Source organism: Lepisosteus platostomus, chromosome 17, assembly GCF_059453375.1.
Source record: "Lepisosteus platostomus isolate fLepPlt1 chromosome 17, fLepPlt1.hap1, whole genome shotgun sequence".
Classification (NCBI taxonomy): domain Eukaryota; kingdom Metazoa; phylum Chordata; class Actinopteri; order Semionotiformes; family Lepisosteidae; genus Lepisosteus; species Lepisosteus platostomus.
In genome coordinates this window covers 7,324,726-7,346,411 of record NC_142627.1, presented here as the reverse complement: position 1 = coordinate 7,346,411, position 21,686 = coordinate 7,324,726, and the positions used below count along the sequence as shown (strand labels likewise).

Genomic DNA, 21,686 nt, shown 5'->3' with positions numbered 1-21,686 from the left:
ATTAGCAGTCCTATATTGATTCTATATTACGTCGTCAAGGATTACCGACAAAACAGCGTGCAGGCGTTATGGCCATTTCTGTATGCCCACTGTATCTGGCATTTCAAACGATGTCCGTGATTTCGCGCCGACCAATTTAAATAACCTTAATCATAAATGCATAGCATAGCACACGGACGACAGTTTTCAACTTTTTGGGGGGTTCTAGTGAAAAATATGCACCCCTTCTTACCTTGGCATAAAATTCAGAAAAATCCAAAACTATTTCAGAGCAGCTGTGTTCATTTTAGCCCTGATTTCCAAACTGTCCCTTAGTATTTCCAAATGTTTACGATTACATTTGCGCTCAGAAAGGGGTATTTTCTTGTGTAACTCTAGAACCAAGGATCTTGGCAAATCAATCGATTATTATGCGTAATAAACTCTTATTTGCAGTATGCAAGCATACTTTTTTCGATTATTTCTAATTAGGTACTGTATGTGTCAATAGAGAGCCAAGTTCGTGAAGAAAACGAATATGAGAGGTAAAAATCCAACTGAACGCAAAGGGATTTAAAATGAATCAGTGTAAACAATCCATTGGAAAAAAAACACTTCTGTATACTGTCAGAATGGTGGTGTTTTGTCAACATTTGCAGTTGTTGGGAGTTTTAGTACTGCGTTTAAACTTTGTATATAATATTTGTATATAAATAATATGTTATTGTATCAAAAGTATTTTAATTGTAATTTTAAAGTGTACCACATTATAACTAGATCATTCTTGTCTGAAAATTCAGTGCTCTGCTCAATCACCTGTGGATGATCTAAGGGCACCGAGATACATCCTACCTTCAGGATGGGAAACCAAGTATCACACAGCTACACAACGAATCTCAAACATCCATAACGCAGTGTCGTCATTTCAGTCGTGATTAAAGTTATTTCTGTTGTAGGTAACGTAATTTGACTTGAACCACATTAGTCTCAAAATCTTTCGATTATTATAAGAAAATCTAACCCAAAACATGAACGCTACTGCCAGAGATTTGAAAAAAAAAAAAAGATTTATACAAACGTGTAGTATACTGTATCCTGTAGGCAGTTTGACCTTTTCAGCGGAAATAACTTCATTTTTCTTTGGGTTTACGTATAGTAGGTCTCTACTGTCTTGGGAAATCACAACGCATGACTCTTGAAATATGAAGTTACTTAAAGAATATAGGGGAGATTATATTTCTCCCTTGTTCTCCCTTTAGTAATAAGGGAATGGGATAAGAAAGTTCGTTGTTGCGTTTAAGGAAAAAGTGAAAGATTTTAGGATCAGGTAATATTTTGCTTTTCAGAAAGCTTTTGGGAGTATATTTAATGTTTATCTGCTTGATTAAATAAAAAATGATTATTTATTAAGCTTGGCCGGTATTTTCATTCGACTTCTGTTATCTCTGTGAATCAGTTAATAGTGTCAAAGCGTTGCACAGGCCCCGATAAGGGGATGTCTTTATTCCAAAATATTAAAATATTGGAACTACTAAAAACAAGATTTACAATTCAGAGCCCAAATTAACGAAATTGTGTATTGTTGAAGGCAGTCTATTATAGAGACAATTATGGGCTATGCATTTCCTTACTAGAACTTTATAAGGACAAAGACAGACAATTACAGAGAAGGCGAAGTATAAACAATCGGGATTGCATTTTTTCATTGTTAATTAGGATGTTATACGTTGATTTATTTTCAGGTTATACCTACAGTATGTTTGACTATGTAATTGTCTTTCAGAGGTTATTAAAGGAATTACTAGTTTACTGTACATGTACCGGGGGCTACACGCTAGTTTTATCATATAAAGAAGTTTACTGGTCTTTTAATTCTTTGACCAAGCGTAAAGTTATCATTAAAGACATAAGAGAGTTACGTGAAATTATTAAATTAATCTGAAGTATTGAAAATTTCAAACAACTTTTCTAGATGATAATATTGTGAGTTTATTGAATCGATTCATTTTGGAATAGCTGTTTTCCAAGTTTAGTTAGTAATGTACTCTTTGAGAGATGAGATACAAAACAAGCATATATTGATAAAACAAATGACATAATCGGAATAAGAAAGTCGATTACCTGCATTAGAGTACAATATGAAATCGAATAAGCATTTATAAACAGCAATAAGATGAAGATATCAGTATATTTTAGATATTTTGAGATTCATCACTGAAACGTCTGATGTTAGAAATAGCATATAACAACCCCAAGTAGTATAAACCGATAGTTTATAAGGAAACGCGACTGAAATATAAATCATTTTAAAAAGCACAACATCCATTAAGGAAACGATGCTTGATGAACTTTTTAAACTACAATATAATGTAACTAAACATCATAAGCTATTTATGAACTGAGTATTAAGGTTTTTGTATTTGCACATCCTCAACAATGTGAGGAAGCGATGAACAGGCAGGATAAATAATTCACCGAGAATGAGCTGTTGTATCTCGATGAGCCGCTGTCGCTCTGATATGGACATTACCTTTCTGACCTATAATAGTGCAGGATGTAGAACTTAAATCATGGTATGTTGAAATTGTACAACGTACTAAAAATACTTAATTTAGTGTATTAAATGCAATATTGATCACCACGTTACAATTTATATTGTTAAATTATACTGTTGCTCTGGAATCAATCCAGAGAAGAGCGATAAGGCACATTTCCCTGGGCTCTTAACGGACAAACTTAAAATCACTTATTTTTTACAGTATGTTTAATCTTAATCTTCATTAAAACAAATCTCATAAGCGTGGATAATGTCTAGCCAATGGACTTCATTAGAATAAACTATGACAAGACACACCTAGTTTTCACCGGTAGAAACGTTTTTACACAAAGGGTTGTGGGAGTATGGAACAAGGTACCCAACCCTATTGTTGGCGCTGGTTCCTATCAAGAAATAGCTGGATGGGGCGAGTATGCGCCTATTTTTTGTCAAATTTATTTTGGTCCGAATATCTGGCGTCTTAAAACCCGTGAGTTTGGTTTGTGTTGTCCTGACGTGTATTTAAATTAAGCGTTACCAACATATCAACAGAAGATGTTGCCCACGTTCTGCGTGAGCCGAGCCATTCCGGTGGACTGAAATCTCAGTGGAAATAAATGCTGTGCAGGTTCCATCTCTTCAAATGTAAACACAGTGCGATACCCTGTACTGTACCAATGGTTTAAAACATGTTCTAAGATAATGCACTGCTAATATAAGTGTTACAATCATATCTTTGTTTATGACTGGGGATTGTACCACCTTTAATAGCCCAAGGGTGGGGAAGTGTATATGTTTACTATGTGAGTAATGAACGCACCAGAGCGCACAGATAATCTGGATGATTTTGTTAAGTAAATGTTTACCCCGTGCTCGAGTCCATAGAAGGGATTTTAAATAAATAAAAAACTTCAAGGCTCAAGTCAATACCTTAGGCAATGACACTATACAGGACACAATTAAAAAATGAATGACAAATGCGCTCGCGTCCCACTCACTGCGGGCACATCCAGTGGACAGTTCGAACACTGCACGACGTCCAAGAGAAGAAGAGATTGCGAGCATTTCACAACATCAGACGCCTTTCTCCAGCCGGCTTCACCTGGCCGTCTAGTCTCTCTGACTCTGAACTAATGAAGACGACCACAAAGCCAGCAAAGTCCTACAAACCTATCTCTGAAACCCCCCGCACGGTCTTCCCAGCCCAGCCAGCCACCACCTCCATTTCTACCGCTTTTTACAAAAAAAAAAGAACAGAAAAAAAGGAGAAACCCGTAGCAGTTAAAGATTTTAAACGACCACTTTCGGCATCTAAACGTGCGAACGCTTCTTCATTCAAAATGTAAGATGTGTTTCACATTCGTCTGAGAGATGCGATCGTTTAAAGTGTTTCCCTTATAGCCGAGTCATCACTTACACTCCGTTTGTCATTCAGTGGTGCAGATACAGTACAATTCTTTTGCTATTTGTGTGTGAAACATACCAATCAAATACTGAGACTGATCTCTTTCACTTGTGCATCCAGTGTTAGACTGCTGTATCCGCGGTGCCCACAGATGCGATGCTGCCGCGTTCAGACGGCGCGTCTAGCAGGGTGTTTTTGTAATAAAAAACGCTTTCGCGCGGGCAGGAACGAGAATTACACGCCGCTGATGAGTTTACGGTTAAAATGATTAAAAAAGGATGCTCGGTTTCTGTTAAGATGAGTAGGATTTCAGCAAGTTGCTTAGCTCCTCCCATTCGATGATGTAGCCCTAAAACGGAACCTCCTTAATTACTAATTTCTCCGTCCACTGCAGGATCCTCTGTCCTAGAAGTTTCTTCATGCGTGCGATGTCCTGATCCGATCGCGCCTGACCTTTTATTTTTTAAACACAAAACCCAGCGCTTGTTGTGATTGCCGGGCATGGGAGATCACAAGGAGCCGACGATGGTCCCCAAATCCACTTCGTTTAGCATCAAGAGCCTCCTGCTCCCTTCTAAATGTGACAACCCGGGCTCGGGCGCCCCAGAAAAAAGGACTGTTCCTCCCGGGTCCGATCCAGCGAAACCGCCGGCCCCCACGGAGATGGATCTCGAGTCCCCCAGCCTGGAAAACCACGAAGAGGACGACGAAGGGGGCGACCGACCGGCAGAGCAGAGCAAGACGGGGAAATACGACAAGCCGCCGTTCAGTTACAACGCTCTGATCATGATGGCCATCAGGCAGAGTCCCGAGAAGAGACTCACCCTGAATGGCATCTACGAGTTTATCATGAAGAATTTCCCCTATTACAGGGAGCACAAGCAGGGCTGGCAGAACTCGATCCGGCACAATCTGAGCCTCAATAAGTGTTTTGTGAAAGTGCCAAGACATTACGATGACCCCGGGAAGGGGAACTATTGGATGCTGGACCCTTCGAGTGACGATGTTTTTATCGGGGGCAGTACTGGCAAACTTCGCAGGCGGTCGGCTACCTCCAGGGGCAAACTGGCGATGAAGAGGGGTCTCCGGTTCGCCCCTCTCGGGCTCGGATTGAACGACAGAGCGAACAACCCTTTGTACTGGCAAATTTCGCCATTTTTGTCTTTGCATCACCCGCACTATAACGGATCTGCCTCGGGATTTCTGAACCAAGGGCACGCGTACGGCTCCCTACTTTCGGGAGTCGAGTCTCTGGGTAACGGGGACCTGTCCCGTCCGATTTTGGGAGGACCCGCCGGGGGCATCGGCTTGACAAGCAGTTACAATGTTAACACGTCTCCCGTGAGCTTGCTGTCTGGGCAGACGGGTTATTTCTTGTCCGGGACCCAGCACGTCCAGCCTCTCCAGCAAAGCGGGTCCAGGTTCGGCGCTCCGTCCAGTTCGCCCCCGACCCTGCTCACCGAATCCCTCAGAACTTCGTTGCCTTCCTTTGCGCAAGGTGTTTCCACGGGGTTCCCGGGAGTGGCGTCTCATCACAACAGAGCGACACCCGCTAATTCGTTTCTAAACTGATTTTGCGTTTTGTAGCGCTCCGCATGGGAGAGAGAAAGAGAAAAAAAGTGAACGGGATACACTAAAAAAAAAATAATCTTCCTCGATTTCTCCTGCGTTTTATTTTGTGCAACGAAACAAGCTGAAAAACAATGCACTTACACGAAAAAAAATGACTAAATCGCGCGAAAAGCGACCGTTTCTCTCGCGCTATGCTGTTATCGCCATACACTGCGTGGACTGCGTAGTTCGGAAATATGCAGGATATTTTTTAACTTCGAAAGGGACAAACTTTGTTACCTGCAGGTTAAGAACTTGATTTTTGTCATACCAAAGGTAACGACAAATGTTTCGGGTTGTTTTTATCACGTGCAAAAGAATACGAATGGCTTTTGTGACTCAGTTAATTTATGGTTCGTATTTATTACAAACATGTTATTTAAAATGTTGTTGCCATTACAAATATCCATCGGTCTTAAGAGAAATAATATACAATTCCTTAAATTATTTAATATTTTTTTGTAAATATTGATTTGTTACTTTTATGATATTTAGAATTAAGCATTTTGTTTTCATACAAGCGCCTTACTATTAAACAAAATCAGGGCATATGTAGTCATGATCGGGGACGGACGTGGATATGAAACTTGGATCTGCTCAGGATTTCGGTATAGTTTCGAACAATGTAGAGTTTTTGTGTTACTATCATTCATGCTGAAATAAGCAAGAGTCTGCGTTTGTATTTGCTTTATTTATGTTTGAAACGGCAGTGTGGGCGTGCGTCTGCGCGCTTGTGCGTGTGCTAATTCTCGAGAACAGAAGCCCTCGAGTCGCAGGCCTCAGTCCGGATCAGCGAAGTCCCGGGATGGACTCTAAAATACCGGTTCTGATTGTTTCTGTATTAGGTATTTGACTTTTTAGTCCCTAAATTGTACCAGTGTACCAGACGTTCAATGGACACTTCCTAATCCCTAACACATGGATTACGGAGTGTGACGCATTTAGCGCAAGGCGCTATTGGCGAAGTGATTGTAAAGGATATATACAGTAGTTAGGCTAAGTTATTAATAAAAGTACTTTGGCCAGCCTACCTTTTAATGTTCAAAGGACAATATTTAGTTGCTTTAATTATCCCATTAACACGAGAGGTGGTTGTATAGATCTGTCTCTCACGAAGAACATCGTACCTGTGTTATATACCTGCACATTCTCATTTTACAGGACGGGTTTGTCCACGTTTGAGACGTAGTGATTTATTTATGATATGTTATTTGTTGTTATTATTATTTTATTACTATTATTTAATTTCTGGAAAATCATCGGCGAATTTCTTTTTATCGAGTCTCCACGACCTTTCTAAAAACAAGTTTATGGCTTTTATTTTATCATATATTTCTATGTATAGGTCAAAGTGTTATTTATTTTACAGCACGGGGTTATTTGGGGTGTTTGGATTTTATTTTTAAATGTTATTTCAATGTTTTGCACTTTTAGTTTCTAGAGTTTATTAATGTATGGAGTTTGTAACATTTATCGTTTTTGGTTTTGTTTCTGTAAGAAAAATCAACAACTTTAACCTGGTTAAAGTTGAGAAATAAAGTATTAAAACGTTTGTTTTATTAAGAAAATGCATTTTAGTATTTTATACACGTTTTTAATTCTTCTAATTTATTAGTGGGGTAAATACTCTTAAGACTCACTTTGCCGATTCTACGAATGTTTCAAAATAAATCCAAACCTATAAAACACATCACATTTTTATAGAGTATCTAGTATCTCGGGTTACAATTACAAATAAACAGAACAATTGGTTTTGGAGAAGGGAGAGATTTGGGGCAGAGGAGAGACGCAGAAAATGAAAGGTGCTGCTAATTTTTAAATGATGAAACTACTACCTACAGTATGCGGAAAGGCCTTTGAACGCGTCCACACGGATCAAGATTAATGGGTGTTCAGCCATCCTCGTCCATTACATGTTTTAATACAGATAAGGAAGCAGCAGGCATAAATGTCATATGTTAAAGAGAGAAATGTTATTATGCACATTTTCAGATACATTTTGTTTCCATGTGGTAATATTGTGTTGTATAAAAAACCCAATGTCCTTTCTTTTCAATCAAGTTGCGTATCAGAACAACTGCCCGGTGCAGTCCCGCTCAGCTGTGTGTTCAAGAGGCCCGTTTCGTGTTGGGCTGGTAGCTGTATATTCATGTTTTAGGTTTATATTAGGACCTTAAGAACTATAGCTAAACTGTCCATTGAACGTATAGGAACCCTTTCATTTTGAAACACAGTGGACTGTAAAACTTGTGAAATGAGATGATCTTTCAGAGGTTTTTCGATGTAATGAATTACCTTAAATGCCCCCGACAGTTACCCCAAATATTGAAAAGATCGAACCGTTTGTATTTGTTTTACAAGATTGTATGAAGAAATAAGCACATTTGTTTTTTTAAAGTATTAGCGTTATTAACACCTTTTCGTTTTTAAAAAATACACATTTTACACTGTTTTAAAGAAAACACACAAATTAACACAATCAGCAACAAAACCCATTGTTGACCTAGTGTCCACGACATTTTTTCGATTGCTTAAACTTACATATAGTTTATTAGAGGTTTTGCCTTTTGACAACACAGATAGGGTGCTTCTTAATTTAGAATAGCAATTTAAGAGCTTCAGAGTATTAGTCGACAACAATTAATAAAAAGCGTAATTACTGTATACTAGTAAACATTATTGTTTTTTTTCGGAGTAATTACTTTACTGCAATGTTCTTTGGTAGATGCTGACGTGAGTTGGCTTATCAAGAGAAATAGTTTTCAGGACGTTAATGTCAGGAAGTTATTTCTCAGAACAATAATGGAAAAGTATAAATGCGTTCACACCACTAATAATTATGTGGTGTACTTATGTACGGTAATAAGAATCTAGCAACTAGGTAGCCGTAGTAGCTTTGATAATTGATGTTAACAAATCTCAATTTTGAAAGGATCAGTTTTTGCCAGTAAGTAACAACAGCAACTAATAAGCACGAAAATGGTTATGATGATAATAATTCATTTGATTTATTTTTAAAGCGCTGCTCAAATGCGGAGACAAAAAAATTGGAAAGCCCAAAGTTGAGATATAAAACGATATAAAACCCGGAAAAGGCCACAAGATATATTACAATTATGTGTCTCAGACGTTTTGCGATTTCGGAGTTCTAAACTGCGCTGGGAGCAGCGAGTTCCACAGTCCAGGGGCGGCACTACAGCACAAGAGCGAAGCTCTGTAAGATAAAGGATATCGGTGAATTTTGAAATTGCTTGGAGGATTGTACTTGTGAAATCATTGCTTTAGATAAGTATGGGCTAACAAATTAATGGTTTTATAGGAAAGTAGAAGATGTTTTAATTAACAGGATATTTCTACCACTAGTCTCTACAATACCGGAATTATGCGCTCAGTAGACAAGGTAGCTTTTGTTTAAGGCCTGGACTATAGATGCGAAGTGATAGGTTTCCTTTTAGACATAAGCACTAAATAACTTAAAAACCTAATTTCCTAAATAATGTATTAAAACTTTCAAAGCTCATTCTTAAACCGCACGTTTAAGAGAGTAAAAACAGAGCTTTTGTCGGATAATGTAAACTCAGTTACTGTTAGTCTTCAGTTAGGAAACGGTAATAATTTTCGGTCGAACTTTGTGTAAAATAAAAAGCCCGTGTCACTGCAAACAGGTAGAGAAAATCACTTAATTCGGTCAACGTTCATCGACTCTGGGCCGCACAAGAAAGACACTAGCACCAGCACCAAGTCACTGCCAGTCAGCAAGGGTACTGTCCACTCGCCCACCACCCTGCCGGACAACTGTTTCTCTGGGGTGTGAAGGACCCTGTGACGATGATGATGTTGATGATGGTGATAAAGTCGTTTATTAATCTTTTCCTGACTCACTTGCTGCTCTCGGTACTGGATGCGGAAGACGACATCTCCCAAATCACTACCGCACATCTATTCCCCATTTCATAGTTTACTTACTTTGTTATAACGCTCTGCCATTTTGAAAAAAAAAAGGTGACTTCATAACGTTGTCCTCCAAACCTCTGTGTTTTTTATTCCTATGCTGACCGATGTATCACAGTCTAGTACAAAATAAGCTAAAAAAATAAACACCGATATCCTGACTCTCACTGAAGAACAACCACTGATATCTAGCGTTTGCTGTAACAAGTGTGAGGCTGGAAAGCAGGGAGGAACTTTGCTGTGAGTTTTGAAATGTGGTACACGTAGGTGCAGGAAAAAGCTGGGTATCTGGATCATGAATCAAATGAATCAAAATATTTGTTTATAGAGCAGCCCTTGCAAACAGACAACAACCCCCTGGTCATTAAAATACAAGCAGTTAATAATTTCGGAGTAAAAATCTCAGCATATTATTCGTTGACTTTAAATTCAACTCGTCCAATGTGTCACAAAGATATTTGTTTTCTGTTTATTAGTGAGACACCAGTTAATCCACACATTTTGTGATCTAGACTAGTCAGTTAAGTATTCTGTCAGAAAACTCAGTTTGTTTTATCATTGTGGCATCAAAACCTGCTATATATGAGTATAATATCATTGTACTGTCCTGATTTTCGATCACTAATTAGTTGATTTATTATCCTGTATGTGTGCTTTGTAGAGATGATTGGTAAGAATAGGGTCTGAACAGAACACAAAAGAATAACACGCTAAGGCTTGTCTATTGTTCTCTCCAGTATGTAATAAATCAATTTTAACTGTTGAAGCTCCGGAGAAATAAAATACACCGCTCGTGCTCACCTCCGGGTATTACAATTACTGTGGACAAACTGAAAACACAGACTTGACCAAAAAAAAAAAATAGAATTAATTCAACCGCTAAAGTAATGTTTGATTTGACCATTCTTTTGTGAACATTTTTCAGTAATCCTCTGTGCTCCCTCACCTTAGGGGGTTCGTCTTACAGAGGCTCAAACCACTTGACCGTGTAAAAAAGAAATGCCTTATATCTCTGAGCATTCTTGGCGCAGTTTATTAGAGAGAGTAACGTGGGAAAGGGTCTCCTCTTCCCCCCTCTGCCACTTTGGAAACTAATAAAACACACACAAAAATGGGATTTACACGGATACACGGAATACGGAGGTGACCGAATGTTTAAAGGTACAGTTTTGTATCGACTCCTCGTTCTTTTTCTTGTACTGCACCTGATCTTCGAGGGGTAAAGAAAGTTTTGTTTTGCAGGAGTGTTGGTGCCGTAGAACAGTAGGCTCGGCGAAAAACGTTTGACCAAAATGATCATCGCGATTAACACTGTACCACAAAAATGAATGAGCTTGCGTTACCCAATGCGTACTCGGCAGAGCAATTTCTTTGACGAGACTGTTCATTCAAAATTACTACCGCGGTAAATCTTCCTCATCTTCCTTTACAACCATCGCCAAAAGCGCTGCTACTACTAACCTACTGAGCGTATTACTTCTCTTTTTACTATGTGAAACATCTGAATTTTGTGGACTTATTTGCGAAGGCGGCAAAGTTAAAAAAAAACTTTACAGAAGTTCGACAAAAAATACTGGCAACTGCGTGTAGGCCTACTGTCTGAGAGCAAACCACAGCAGGGTTGTTCGAAGGAGAGCAGTCATTCGTTAACAACATCCTTATTGCAGTAGCCCTAGAATAAATGGAATATATTAAAATAAAGACTGGATTAAAAGAACAAGCGTAAACATGTTATTGAATAATAAGAAAGATTATAAATCAGGTTTTGTACAGGTATTCAGAGTAATGAATAGGCTTACACGTGTCGTCAACTAAAGGTTATAATACACTGGAGGGTATTTAACTGAACCACTATGAAAGTTTCCGAACCAAGTCGATGATGGTCACTTAAACATAACGATGAAATCAGTAAGCAGGATACCCCGTAGCTTCTGTTTGCTCAGACATTTCATAGGGATGTGAAGCAGGACGCTGGGAGTTAGCGGCGCTCAGACCTGTGCGCTGTATCATATTTTCCGCATCTCAAAACGCCCTGCAGACAGTGTTTGAAGAATTATCTTAGATGAAAACAGAACAAATGGGTGTAGGCTATGTCAATTCTAGCGCGCCATCATGGTGCGCACAAACTACTCTTGAATGAAATGATCAATGATTAGTTAGCAATGGGCTGTGTTTAACTTTTGCCGCTCCAGCCTGACACGTGTATAGCGTCGACAAAACAAATGTTAAAGTTAAAAACAGGCCTACTTGGAGCTCGTCTTCCAGCCGGCAGCACTGCTTTGCGGGCGCGCATCGGCTGCAAAAGACAGGGGCTGACGGAAAACCATCAAACGGAGAAACGATTAAGCTCGGAAGTCTGGTGTATTGTGTAGCCAGTCGCGGATCAATCCGAAGCAACCCGACAAATGGGAGGAAATGGGCGAAGAGCAGCTCCGACTCTGGGAACCTCGACACTCCCGGGCGGAGAACACGACTATCTGAGTGGACTGTGCGTCTTTGAACTGCTGTAGGGGAAAATCTCGGAATACTACCTGTTACATTTGGGTGGGTTCTCTTAAAAATGTCCTACAATTAGGCGAAACCCACCACTTGCTCTTTGTGCACGCCATTGGGGTTCATATTATTAACAGTAACACTACCGGAGCTAGTGAAAGCTACAAAGATTCAAGAGGGCTGCTTATAGCGCTATAAAATTCATACTTGACCAGTTCCGCTAAACCTTGTGGAACTTCTAGCTTTCTGAAAACAATAAAACCATTAACACTACTGTATGTACTGTAGGTGGGAGACACTAACTAGTAACCTGTTAAAATATCGAATCAAAAACTCTTACAGTACATATGAGTTACTCAATGGAAAGGTGTATGATGGCAATTTAGTTTGGGAAGAGGAAGTTGAAATTTAAACATCTAAATCTAAATGTTAGGTTGCAGCTGTGATTCGTACAATTTCTATTTTCCTGCTTTATGTGTCATTTATTATCTAAAAGTCACAGTCCGCTCGGTCTATGATGAAGGCTCTAAGGTCGAAGAACCAAGTCTTCTTGATAGCTCAGTAGACTATCTTCAGTCTGAGTTCAGGCTTTGCTGAAAATATATGTGTATGTATTTCTTTTCACATAATTGAGGCTTTTGTAAGAATAAAAATAATACATTTGACTTGATCTGCCAAAATTATCCGGCTTCTGAGCACATCCAAGTTAAATATTATTTTGCGAGACAAGGAAATATCGGTTTAAATCAAACCCGATGCACTCTATTTGTGATGAAACTACAGTGTAGAAATACGAACGCGTACCGTACATCTACATCTACAATTATGTAGCGTACTGTATACACACTATGTACAGTATAGATATACTCTATATAAATATATAGATTACATAAAATAATGTCTCTATAGTAGAGAAATAATACTGTAACTACCTTATTACTATAATGTAATTATCTACAGTCAGCTCCTGATTCGCCAAGGCAAAAAAACGTTTTTCGGTAAAATGCAAAATAGTCTTTTCAAAACGTGTATATACACAAATCAAGTGTGCAGTTTTTTTAATTGAAATGCCATTTAGTGTGTTAAATTGTTAAAATATATCTAATTGATGCAAATATTCAGCAACCAATTAAGTTAAATCAATAGTAGAAAAAAAGTAATGCGCGCAGAGAAGCTGACAATTTTGTGGTAATATAGGTCAGTGTTAAAACATTCACATTGGCCGTGATCTGTGTTGTTCTGCTTAAGCACCAGTACATATATGATAAGTATTGTCGATGTACTGTATATTTACAGTCAAGGAACTGCTGTATTTGAAAAACAAGTACTGTAGATCCTCTGAAATGATCTTGGCAAGGATAGTTGAGTGCAAACCTGAGCAAAAGAGATCTGTCTTCATTACACATTTTCTTGACCAAATTTAACATTCTTTTCTTTCTTATACTTTTACAGAACAGAGTATTTTACACTCTTTAGGTGCACAATGGTGGACATTTTGACTGAAAAGTACAAACAGCTGTCAGCAGAATTTAAACTATTTCAAATTACAATTCAAAATACAATTTACAACAAATACAATTTATAACAAATCTGTGCAGCAAATCTTTTTTTGAAGTTTTAAATCAATAGGTCGTTGGCTACATATGTGATGTTATTTCTATTTGCAGTAGTGAGCAGATTAGGTTCTGAGTAGTAGTTTCTTCGGCTAAAACATATCGAACACAAATCATGTGATCTCAGAAAATCGCCAGATGTTGACATGAGCTGAATGAAGTATTCAACTGCTTAAGAACTGGTGTAAAAATCCACTCTAATCATGTGATTTCAACAAAATAAGAAGATACAACTACGTTTCCATGAGTACTGAAGATAGTGTGGTTACTCTCAGAAAGATTGAAGGTCTCTCTGTGAGAGCAGCTGCCCAGGGAATGAGATGTTTCTTTTGAATAATCGGCAGACTGTTCCACAGGTACCAAGCAACCCGCTCTGTAAGGGACAGTCCGTATTCTGGAAGGCAAGGGTCACCCTCAACCGTAACATCCACCCGATCCATTTGTGTAATCATTTTCTGACTGCAGTGCCTATAGTGTGAACAATTACAGCAACAGACAACTTACAGTATAAGAATGACTGTGGCTTGCTGTCTGCATGAAATTGATTTCTATCTCCAGAGGCCATTCAGGGGCAACATGTTGGTAGCTGCAAGATGACATCACCATCTTCTTTGGGCCACAGAGCATCTCAGGTGAGTGTTTCACTGATGAATGCCAGGTGGACTGTTGTGTTGCTCAAGCCAAACTGTGGGAGGCGAACAGGATCATGTGGGTATGGAGCAATGTCCTTTAAAAGTAAAATGCCTCAGGTGCTGTTTGAGGGCAAACTTCCTGTTCAGCGATACATTGACATTTGAGTAACCCAAGCGAACGGTTCCTTCGTTTCTGCAAGCCAATCCGGAAATATCGATTTTCCAGCAGGACAATGCCAAAACCACACAGTGCCAGGATTACAATGACACTCCTTCAGGAAAACAGTGCGAAGTCATTGTGGGAACTGATCATCTTTGGGACCAGCTCGCCAGTGGCGCCACAGGAGACAGCTGTGACTGGCCACCCTTCGTTACTGGCTACAGAGTCACAGGAAGAGTGGAGGAACATTTCGACAGGGTGTTACATTTGACAAAACAAAATGGTTCTTTTTACCTCACGTTTTCTGTGCTTGATATGTTTTTGAAAATATTTGATCTGTCAGAATTGATTGTTCCGTTTCCTTTGTGCAGATGTAAACAAGCATTCATTTCATTTAGGTATTAAACCCTGGAAATGTGTGTCACTTATTAAAACTACCTACCACCTGTTTTGTGTCCTAGTTGATAAATACATCGTTCTTCACTGTGCTTCACAAGAACTGTGAATTTCAAGTCAAGGGTTTTTCATACCCAGTGCTTTCTGCTGCTGTAACAGCCATGTTAAAGTTTTTTGTTGTGTAATGCAAATAATATTCAGCATTCTGCTTGTTCGCTGTTGATAAGGTCAGGTACTATGTAAGCTACAGAACCCTTATTAACATTGGTGTGTACAATGAACTTGATCATAAAATGGTCGATTTAATCTTGTGTGTTCTGATTTGTAAGTAATAGACAATTTTAGTTTATGAACAAGTAGTAAATCTGCAGCAGCGCAATTTAAAAATGTTTGTTAAAAAATCCCAAACAGCCTGTAAAAAATTCCAACCATTATTTAAGGGGTGCAGCTTCATGAGGCTCAGTTTTATTCTGATTGATTTTTTTCAATTTTGGGAATATTAATATAAGAAGGAAAATCTTTATATTTTTTTTGATGTATTTAAGCAAACAACAACTAGTGTTCTGGGGTAAATGTATTTGTGGCACAGTATTTCTATACCACAGATGGAGATAGAGATAGATAAGCCTTCCTGATGTTTTCTATATACTGTGTATCATTTACAGCCTAGGATGTAGATTCCATTTTTAATGCCATTCATTCTGAAGCACATATCCCATCCATCCATTTTCTAACTGCTGCATCCAGTTCAGGGTTGTGGGGTGCTGGAGTCTATCCTGGCAAACAACGGGAACAAGGCAGAGACTGAAGCACTTTAATTAATGTATATTCCAAGGAATATTACACGAATAAACTGCCATTTACCTGCTACTATGAAGAGCTGTGTTGTAACCAAAAAAGGAATTTGGAAGCCAAAGGAAGCGAAAGCTAGCGGGACTCTGAATCTCGTTTAGCCTCTCAACAGTATTTAGGATAGTTAGGACTCAGGTATTGTGAATGCCTGGAAGGAACTAAGAGTTAATGTGAATGTGACTTGAAATGTTTTTCAAAATATGTCGGAAGGCATAAGTATTTGCAAAGTTCACTTTGCAAATATATTTTTTGACACGTGCACACTTCTGTTTAAACATTTTTCACTATTGTAAATTGTCTATTGCATGGTTTTTTTAACTAAAGGTTTTATGGGAGTTTAGATATTGAACTGGGTGCATTGCTGTTAATTTGTGTTGTAGATTTATTTTGTTTTACTGTGTCAATAAATAAATTAACACAAGGGTTTCATTATAGATTTATCATCACCTAGGGTAACCAGAGGTATTTTCTTTTATTATTGCCACAGTCCTGTGCAAAACTGACAGTGGAATAATTGAGTGCTTTGGACTGAAAACTACAGTGAGAATTCGACACCTCACTGGGGCAGTGGATAAAACCATATTCAGCTTTTGTCCTTTTTACAAATTTAGTGACAAGTGTCATCTAGGAATGCAATGAGTAAATAAAGATGTTCCACAAACACAACTGCCTCATAAAACTACCATTAATCAATTTTTCTGCAATCTTTATTATGGTTGCTATTAGACATTTCGTGATGTCGTTTCATAAACACATACTGTATGCTGAAATGTACTTTGTAGCATACAGTTCTTTTTGTAAGGGAATAATAAAAAAATAAATAAAATGATTTCCCTGAAATATCATTTACAAAACACTTTTGAGTGTTCATCACATTTTTGGATTCAGAGAAAGACTGAATCCGATCTTAAGGACACGAGTACAAGTACTTAGTTTGTAAAAAATCAGACCTCCTTGATTTGAGATGCACACCAAAAGCCCTCGTATCTCCGAAATAGATCAGACCTTTCAACGACGCACTCCAAAGCAATGTCCAAAAAGATGGTTGTGCTTGTGATTTTATTGAAACAACAATGGTATTTATATGGCTGATATTTTAATAGGAACGATTTACAGATGAATTTATTTTGGACCAGCAACCTGTAACAAGTTTGTAACAGCATTGAAACATAATGATACTATAATTTCAGGCATAAAGGCATGAAGTTAAGAAATCTAAAAGAAAATCTAAAAACGAATTCAGAAGGGGAGAGATTTTCGGCCATGATTTTCAGTACAAGAGGATCCGGTGTGATATGCAAATACTGTACGTCAGTTTTTCCCAGAATTCTCGCTGTGTTTAGAGTTGTCACTGCGATAGCAATGGCTAAGCCTTGAGGTCAGATTTTTAAATAACCTCCAGCTGCCTTACAGAAATATCCTTATCCCACTAAACACTGAATTTGTAGCATTCATAGAACTACATAAATTATGTCTCCCCTTGCTGTCAGAAAAGTACATGAGCAGGCTTTTTCTTAGCAAAACTGTTTAATGTCTACTTACCTCTTCTAGGTAAATACAATGGCTACTTATAGTTCTAAAATACTGAATGTGATGTACTTACTAATTCATAATTGTTTAACATGTAAATTCTCCTAAAATTCCCCCAAATCTGAAATTTGACATTTTAAATTTAGCTGAAATAAAATCAGCTTTAAATAAACTGGAAATCATCTGTTTTTATGCTTTATATATTTTCCTAAATAAGAAAATTACAGTAAGTCTGTTTGGCGTGAACTGTCGTGTTTATTATAGATCAACACTTCTGTCTCTATCTGTATTATTGCCAAGCATGCTAGATTTGAACTAAAAAAACAAAAATCGAAATATGGCAGTCCTGCATTGCAATATAACAATAAAAAAAACATTTCTATTATCAGGCTACAAGCATATATAAATGATTGATTCATTACATAACACAATGAATAACACCACAGTTTTTTAGTGCTAGGAAACGCGAGATTCCTTCCTGTGTTGTGTAGACAATACATTGTGCTTTATGTATTTATGTACAAGTGTGCAAGTCCACTCGTGTGCATATGTATTGCCAGCTGTTTTTCCATCACTAGGAGTACACAGTTCTATATGAGACACACATATAGAAACAGGAGGATTGAGCACCAACAGGTGTTCCCTGAAGTTGTCCTCTGTTCACTGCCTTCCAGTCCCTTTGCTACAAAAACCTGGGCTCATGACTCAGGGACTGAGGTCTGAGTGAAAAGTGTTGTATTGTCAGCATCTGACCTTGACAGGCGTCTTGCCTGTAAAGTTGCGTTGTAACTGTACTGATGTCATTTACCATGCATACCATCCTCGAATGCCACCCTAATAAAATTAGAGATAACTATTAGGAAAAGAAATAGGACTAGATATTGTCCAAATAAGTTCTACTTGAAAGAGTATGCATGGAAGATGCAGTCTCACAGGTTTTTAAAATATTAGTTCCTGCTCACAACGTAGTCTTGAAGCAAGGCAAGCAAGCAATTTAAAATTGGGAGTTTGATTATATCCCTAAGGAAATGCATTGCTACCATCAAGGAAAAAAAATACTTTCGTGTTTTTTTTAATATCTGGTATCTCATAATTACCAGAAAATATCTCTTTGTTATGAGATATTACATTATCTCATTATTATGAGAACATTTTAGCGTAATTATTACATACCACATTAATTTATTTTCCTCGGTGGCAGCAATGCTCTTCCTTATGTTTCTTATATCGTACCAGTGTTTCTGGTACTTTAACTCAGATAAAGTTAAAACAATTAAAACCAAAAAAAATAAAACCATCTTATTTACAGAAATTGTATGTATAGAAATGTTTTTCCACACGATGGAAATTTTGTCTTTCACTGGAAGAAAGGTGGATTTCAATATTACCTAACTGATCAAAATACAAATATTTTTGGTTATTAAGTTGCAACAATATGTCATGATAAGTTGTTCTGGGGGAAAATGCAATAACCTCCTTTACGTCTGTCAAAACAGGTGCCATTGAGAAGGAATGACGGGCTGTTTGTCTTACAGCAATAACACTGTGGGTAACTTGACCTAAAATACTTCAGCTTAAATACATTCCAAATCTGTTTACATCTTTTCCTGTAGTGTGTAGATAATTAATTGTGCCCTACATTTATACATATTGTACAAGTGCCAATGGCTTCCATGCAAATTAAATATTTATGTATTCTTTTTGTTTTGGAATGCTTTTATAAAGATTTAACTCATCCACAATCCAGTAAAAATATTTTTTTGCTTTCAAAAAGACATGCTTTTTCTTTGATCAAACACCAGTAGATAGGGTTATTTTATGTAAGCACAACTAATACACAATAATGTGAACAACATATTTTTAAAAGAGTGTCCAGTTGAGACTCCTTGGATATATTTCCTTGGTTTGAGAACACAAACAATGTTCAGGATTCACCTTTGTCTGTATTATAAGGCCAAATGTGACACAATCAGTCATACACAAAAACGCAAAAACATTCCCTATAAGGTAATTGATAATGATGTATTTAATCATATTAAGAAATATGTATAGTAATTTATTTAAAGAAATCTAATGTCAGTTTGCAATGGTAAAAATGCAGTCTTGTGTTTAGAAGAATAAAGTGAAAACACCATGCAGCAACCGCAATGTAAGAAAGAAACAGGAACAGGGACATAGTTTTGCCATTTTTGAAGTGATAATTGATCTTACAGAATACATTTCCGTACCAGAAGAAACATTCCAAGTAATATGTATTTTCTGTTATGATTACAACAAAAGTCAAAATGACATTTCTATGGTAAATATAAAAATAGCAATGCAGTAAAATGAGATATACCTTCAATGTTTTAAACCGCCAAAAAAACTTCCAATTCACAAAATGTTGTAGTATGATTAAATACATTAATGCAATTATCTGGGTATAATACAGAACTCCATCCACTTCATCGGTGTCTACAGGACACAGTGTCCCATTATTGCACTGCACGGCTGTGTACACCACGTGTGACCTATATCGTGACTGGCCAGTGCTGACAAGATCCCTGTAGATCACTCCCATGCAGAGCGTTCAGTGAAAGACGTGGGAGATTCGGCCTCGCCCGCGGTGTAAAACGGGGGTCACCAGTAGAAATACTGCACAGAATAATACTAGTACTGTACGTCTTTTAGTAGTATATCCTGTTTTAGAAGGCAAGTAATATCATTTTAAAACGCCACTCCCGTAGGTGGTCCATGCCACCCCAAATATAAAACCCTGTCACACTGTACAACTTAAAAAGAATATGTGAAGAACATGATTTTCAGCTTTGACGTATGTTGCACATCTCACACTCCACATTGTAAAGTTGGAATGAGGAGGGAGATTTGGGAGAAACTTAAGGTGTTCCTGGATGGTTAACAATGCCAGGACCGCCTTCATGATTGGGAGGCCAATATACAGTATATCCTGTAAAAGGAGAAAAAAAAACTTTCTGTAATGTCTGTAAAATCATTCATGACTAATGGCGCGACTGGACTAATGACCAGTGGTGTAATGAGCATTTTGCAATCATCTGGCATAGAGAGGCCTTATATAGAAAAAAGTGATGCGAAATTATAAAAAAACTAAGCCAAAAGGCAACCCTGGGACATGCACTGGCAACATCTTATGAACTGACGAGTCAAAAATTGAATTGTGTCTACAGCAGAGGTCAAAGTTCACTTGCAACTGAAAAGAAGAGGCCTACAGAGAAAAGTTAATTGTACCTTTTGTGTAACATGGTGGCAGTTGTATTATGATGTTGACCTGATTTAACTAATCAGAGATGGGAAACTTCTGCATTGAAACTATTATGCCACGGGTTACAAAGACACTGACAGGAAGGACACGGAGTGGTCTGGAGATCATCGGAAAACGGTCAGGGTTTAAACACGACACGGAAGCAGACAGAGACGTCAACAACAGAACTTTAAAAATTAAACAGCTCACAAAATGTGGGAGAGATAACCTGACTTGAACACTACTGATACATCATATATATAAAAGGAAGCCTACGCATTTGAATTCTTTCTTCAAAGAATAGGAAATAACAGAATTTTTTTTATGGGATAGATGCTGAAAACCCATTCCAAACAATGAAGCTAGAAAACACCTCACCAAATGCTGGAATAGGGTAAACGGTTTTGTTCCATGTTTTGCAGGTCACCTTTATCTATGTTATCTTGGTGTATTTTGGTGAATTTCTATTGCAATGTAAACATACGAACATGACTTAGACCCTGATGACACCCCCAACAAAAACGGTTTTGTCTGTACTGCCGAGTTTTATGGTAAAATGTGTTTTAAAAAAACAAAAGCAACAAAATGTTGTAAGGCTCTAAAATAAAAATCTATCCAGTGAATAAGATCTCATGAGTGAGATAACTATTTTTGAAGCTTAGTAGTTATAAATTATGAAAAATTCAGTCCTCAAATATTTTATGGGTATTTTCTGTTAAAACAACTATGACAAAAACTACATATTGTTTCATTACTTACCCCTGAACATTTAGCCAAAATAAACATATATAATCATCTACATTTTTGTAGTCACATTTTATCTTGTAAATAAATTACTAATGAATGGCAAACTGTCACATGTCATTCATTGGTTTTGAAAAGATATGCAATATAAATTTAAAATAATGCCATTTTCATCCCGATTAAATTAGATACTTTTCATAGCATCTAATATATTAGGCTATATCCTGTTTTAAGCACACTGCTAAGGAATACTGAAGTACAGATAGAAAGAAAATGGAAATTAATGAATATTATGATCTTTTAAGAAAAACAAAAATGAAACAATCAAAATGTACCATTTTAGTTAACTACAGACTTGTATGTGTATGTACAATTATTTAAAATATATATTCTATACTATATTATAGGAAATTGTTGCAATGCATAAGTGATTTAAAAAATATAAAATGTAATAGAAAATAACTGTCTTTTCTGCAGAGTGTATTTAATTTCTTTCTCTGCCACAATGCCATTATAATGCTGTTG

The 21,686-nt window shown here is 37.4% G+C and overlaps 1 protein-coding gene and 2 long non-coding RNA genes across 3 annotated transcripts in view; 2 read left to right on the top strand and 1 right to left on the bottom strand.

Annotated features, from left to right (window-relative positions):
• Positions 1-21,686, bottom strand: part of LOC148646031 (uncharacterized) — a 41,058-nt gene that overhangs the window by 4,349 nt on the left and 15,023 nt on the right. The window lies entirely within an intron of this gene.
• Positions 4,214-7,099, top strand: foxg1b (forkhead box G1b). Its single transcript, XM_088610026.1, has one exon. The coding sequence runs from the start codon at positions 4,422-4,424 to the stop codon at positions 5,490-5,492; it is 1,071 nt and encodes a 356-aa protein (XP_088466152.1). The 5' UTR covers positions 4,214-4,421; the 3' UTR covers positions 5,493-7,099.
• On the top strand, positions 10,466-16,049 carry LOC148646032 (uncharacterized). Its single transcript, XR_015927906.1, has 2 exons — positions 10,466-10,643; positions 14,147-16,049. It is a non-coding gene; the product is annotated as an uncharacterized LOC148646032 (long non-coding RNA).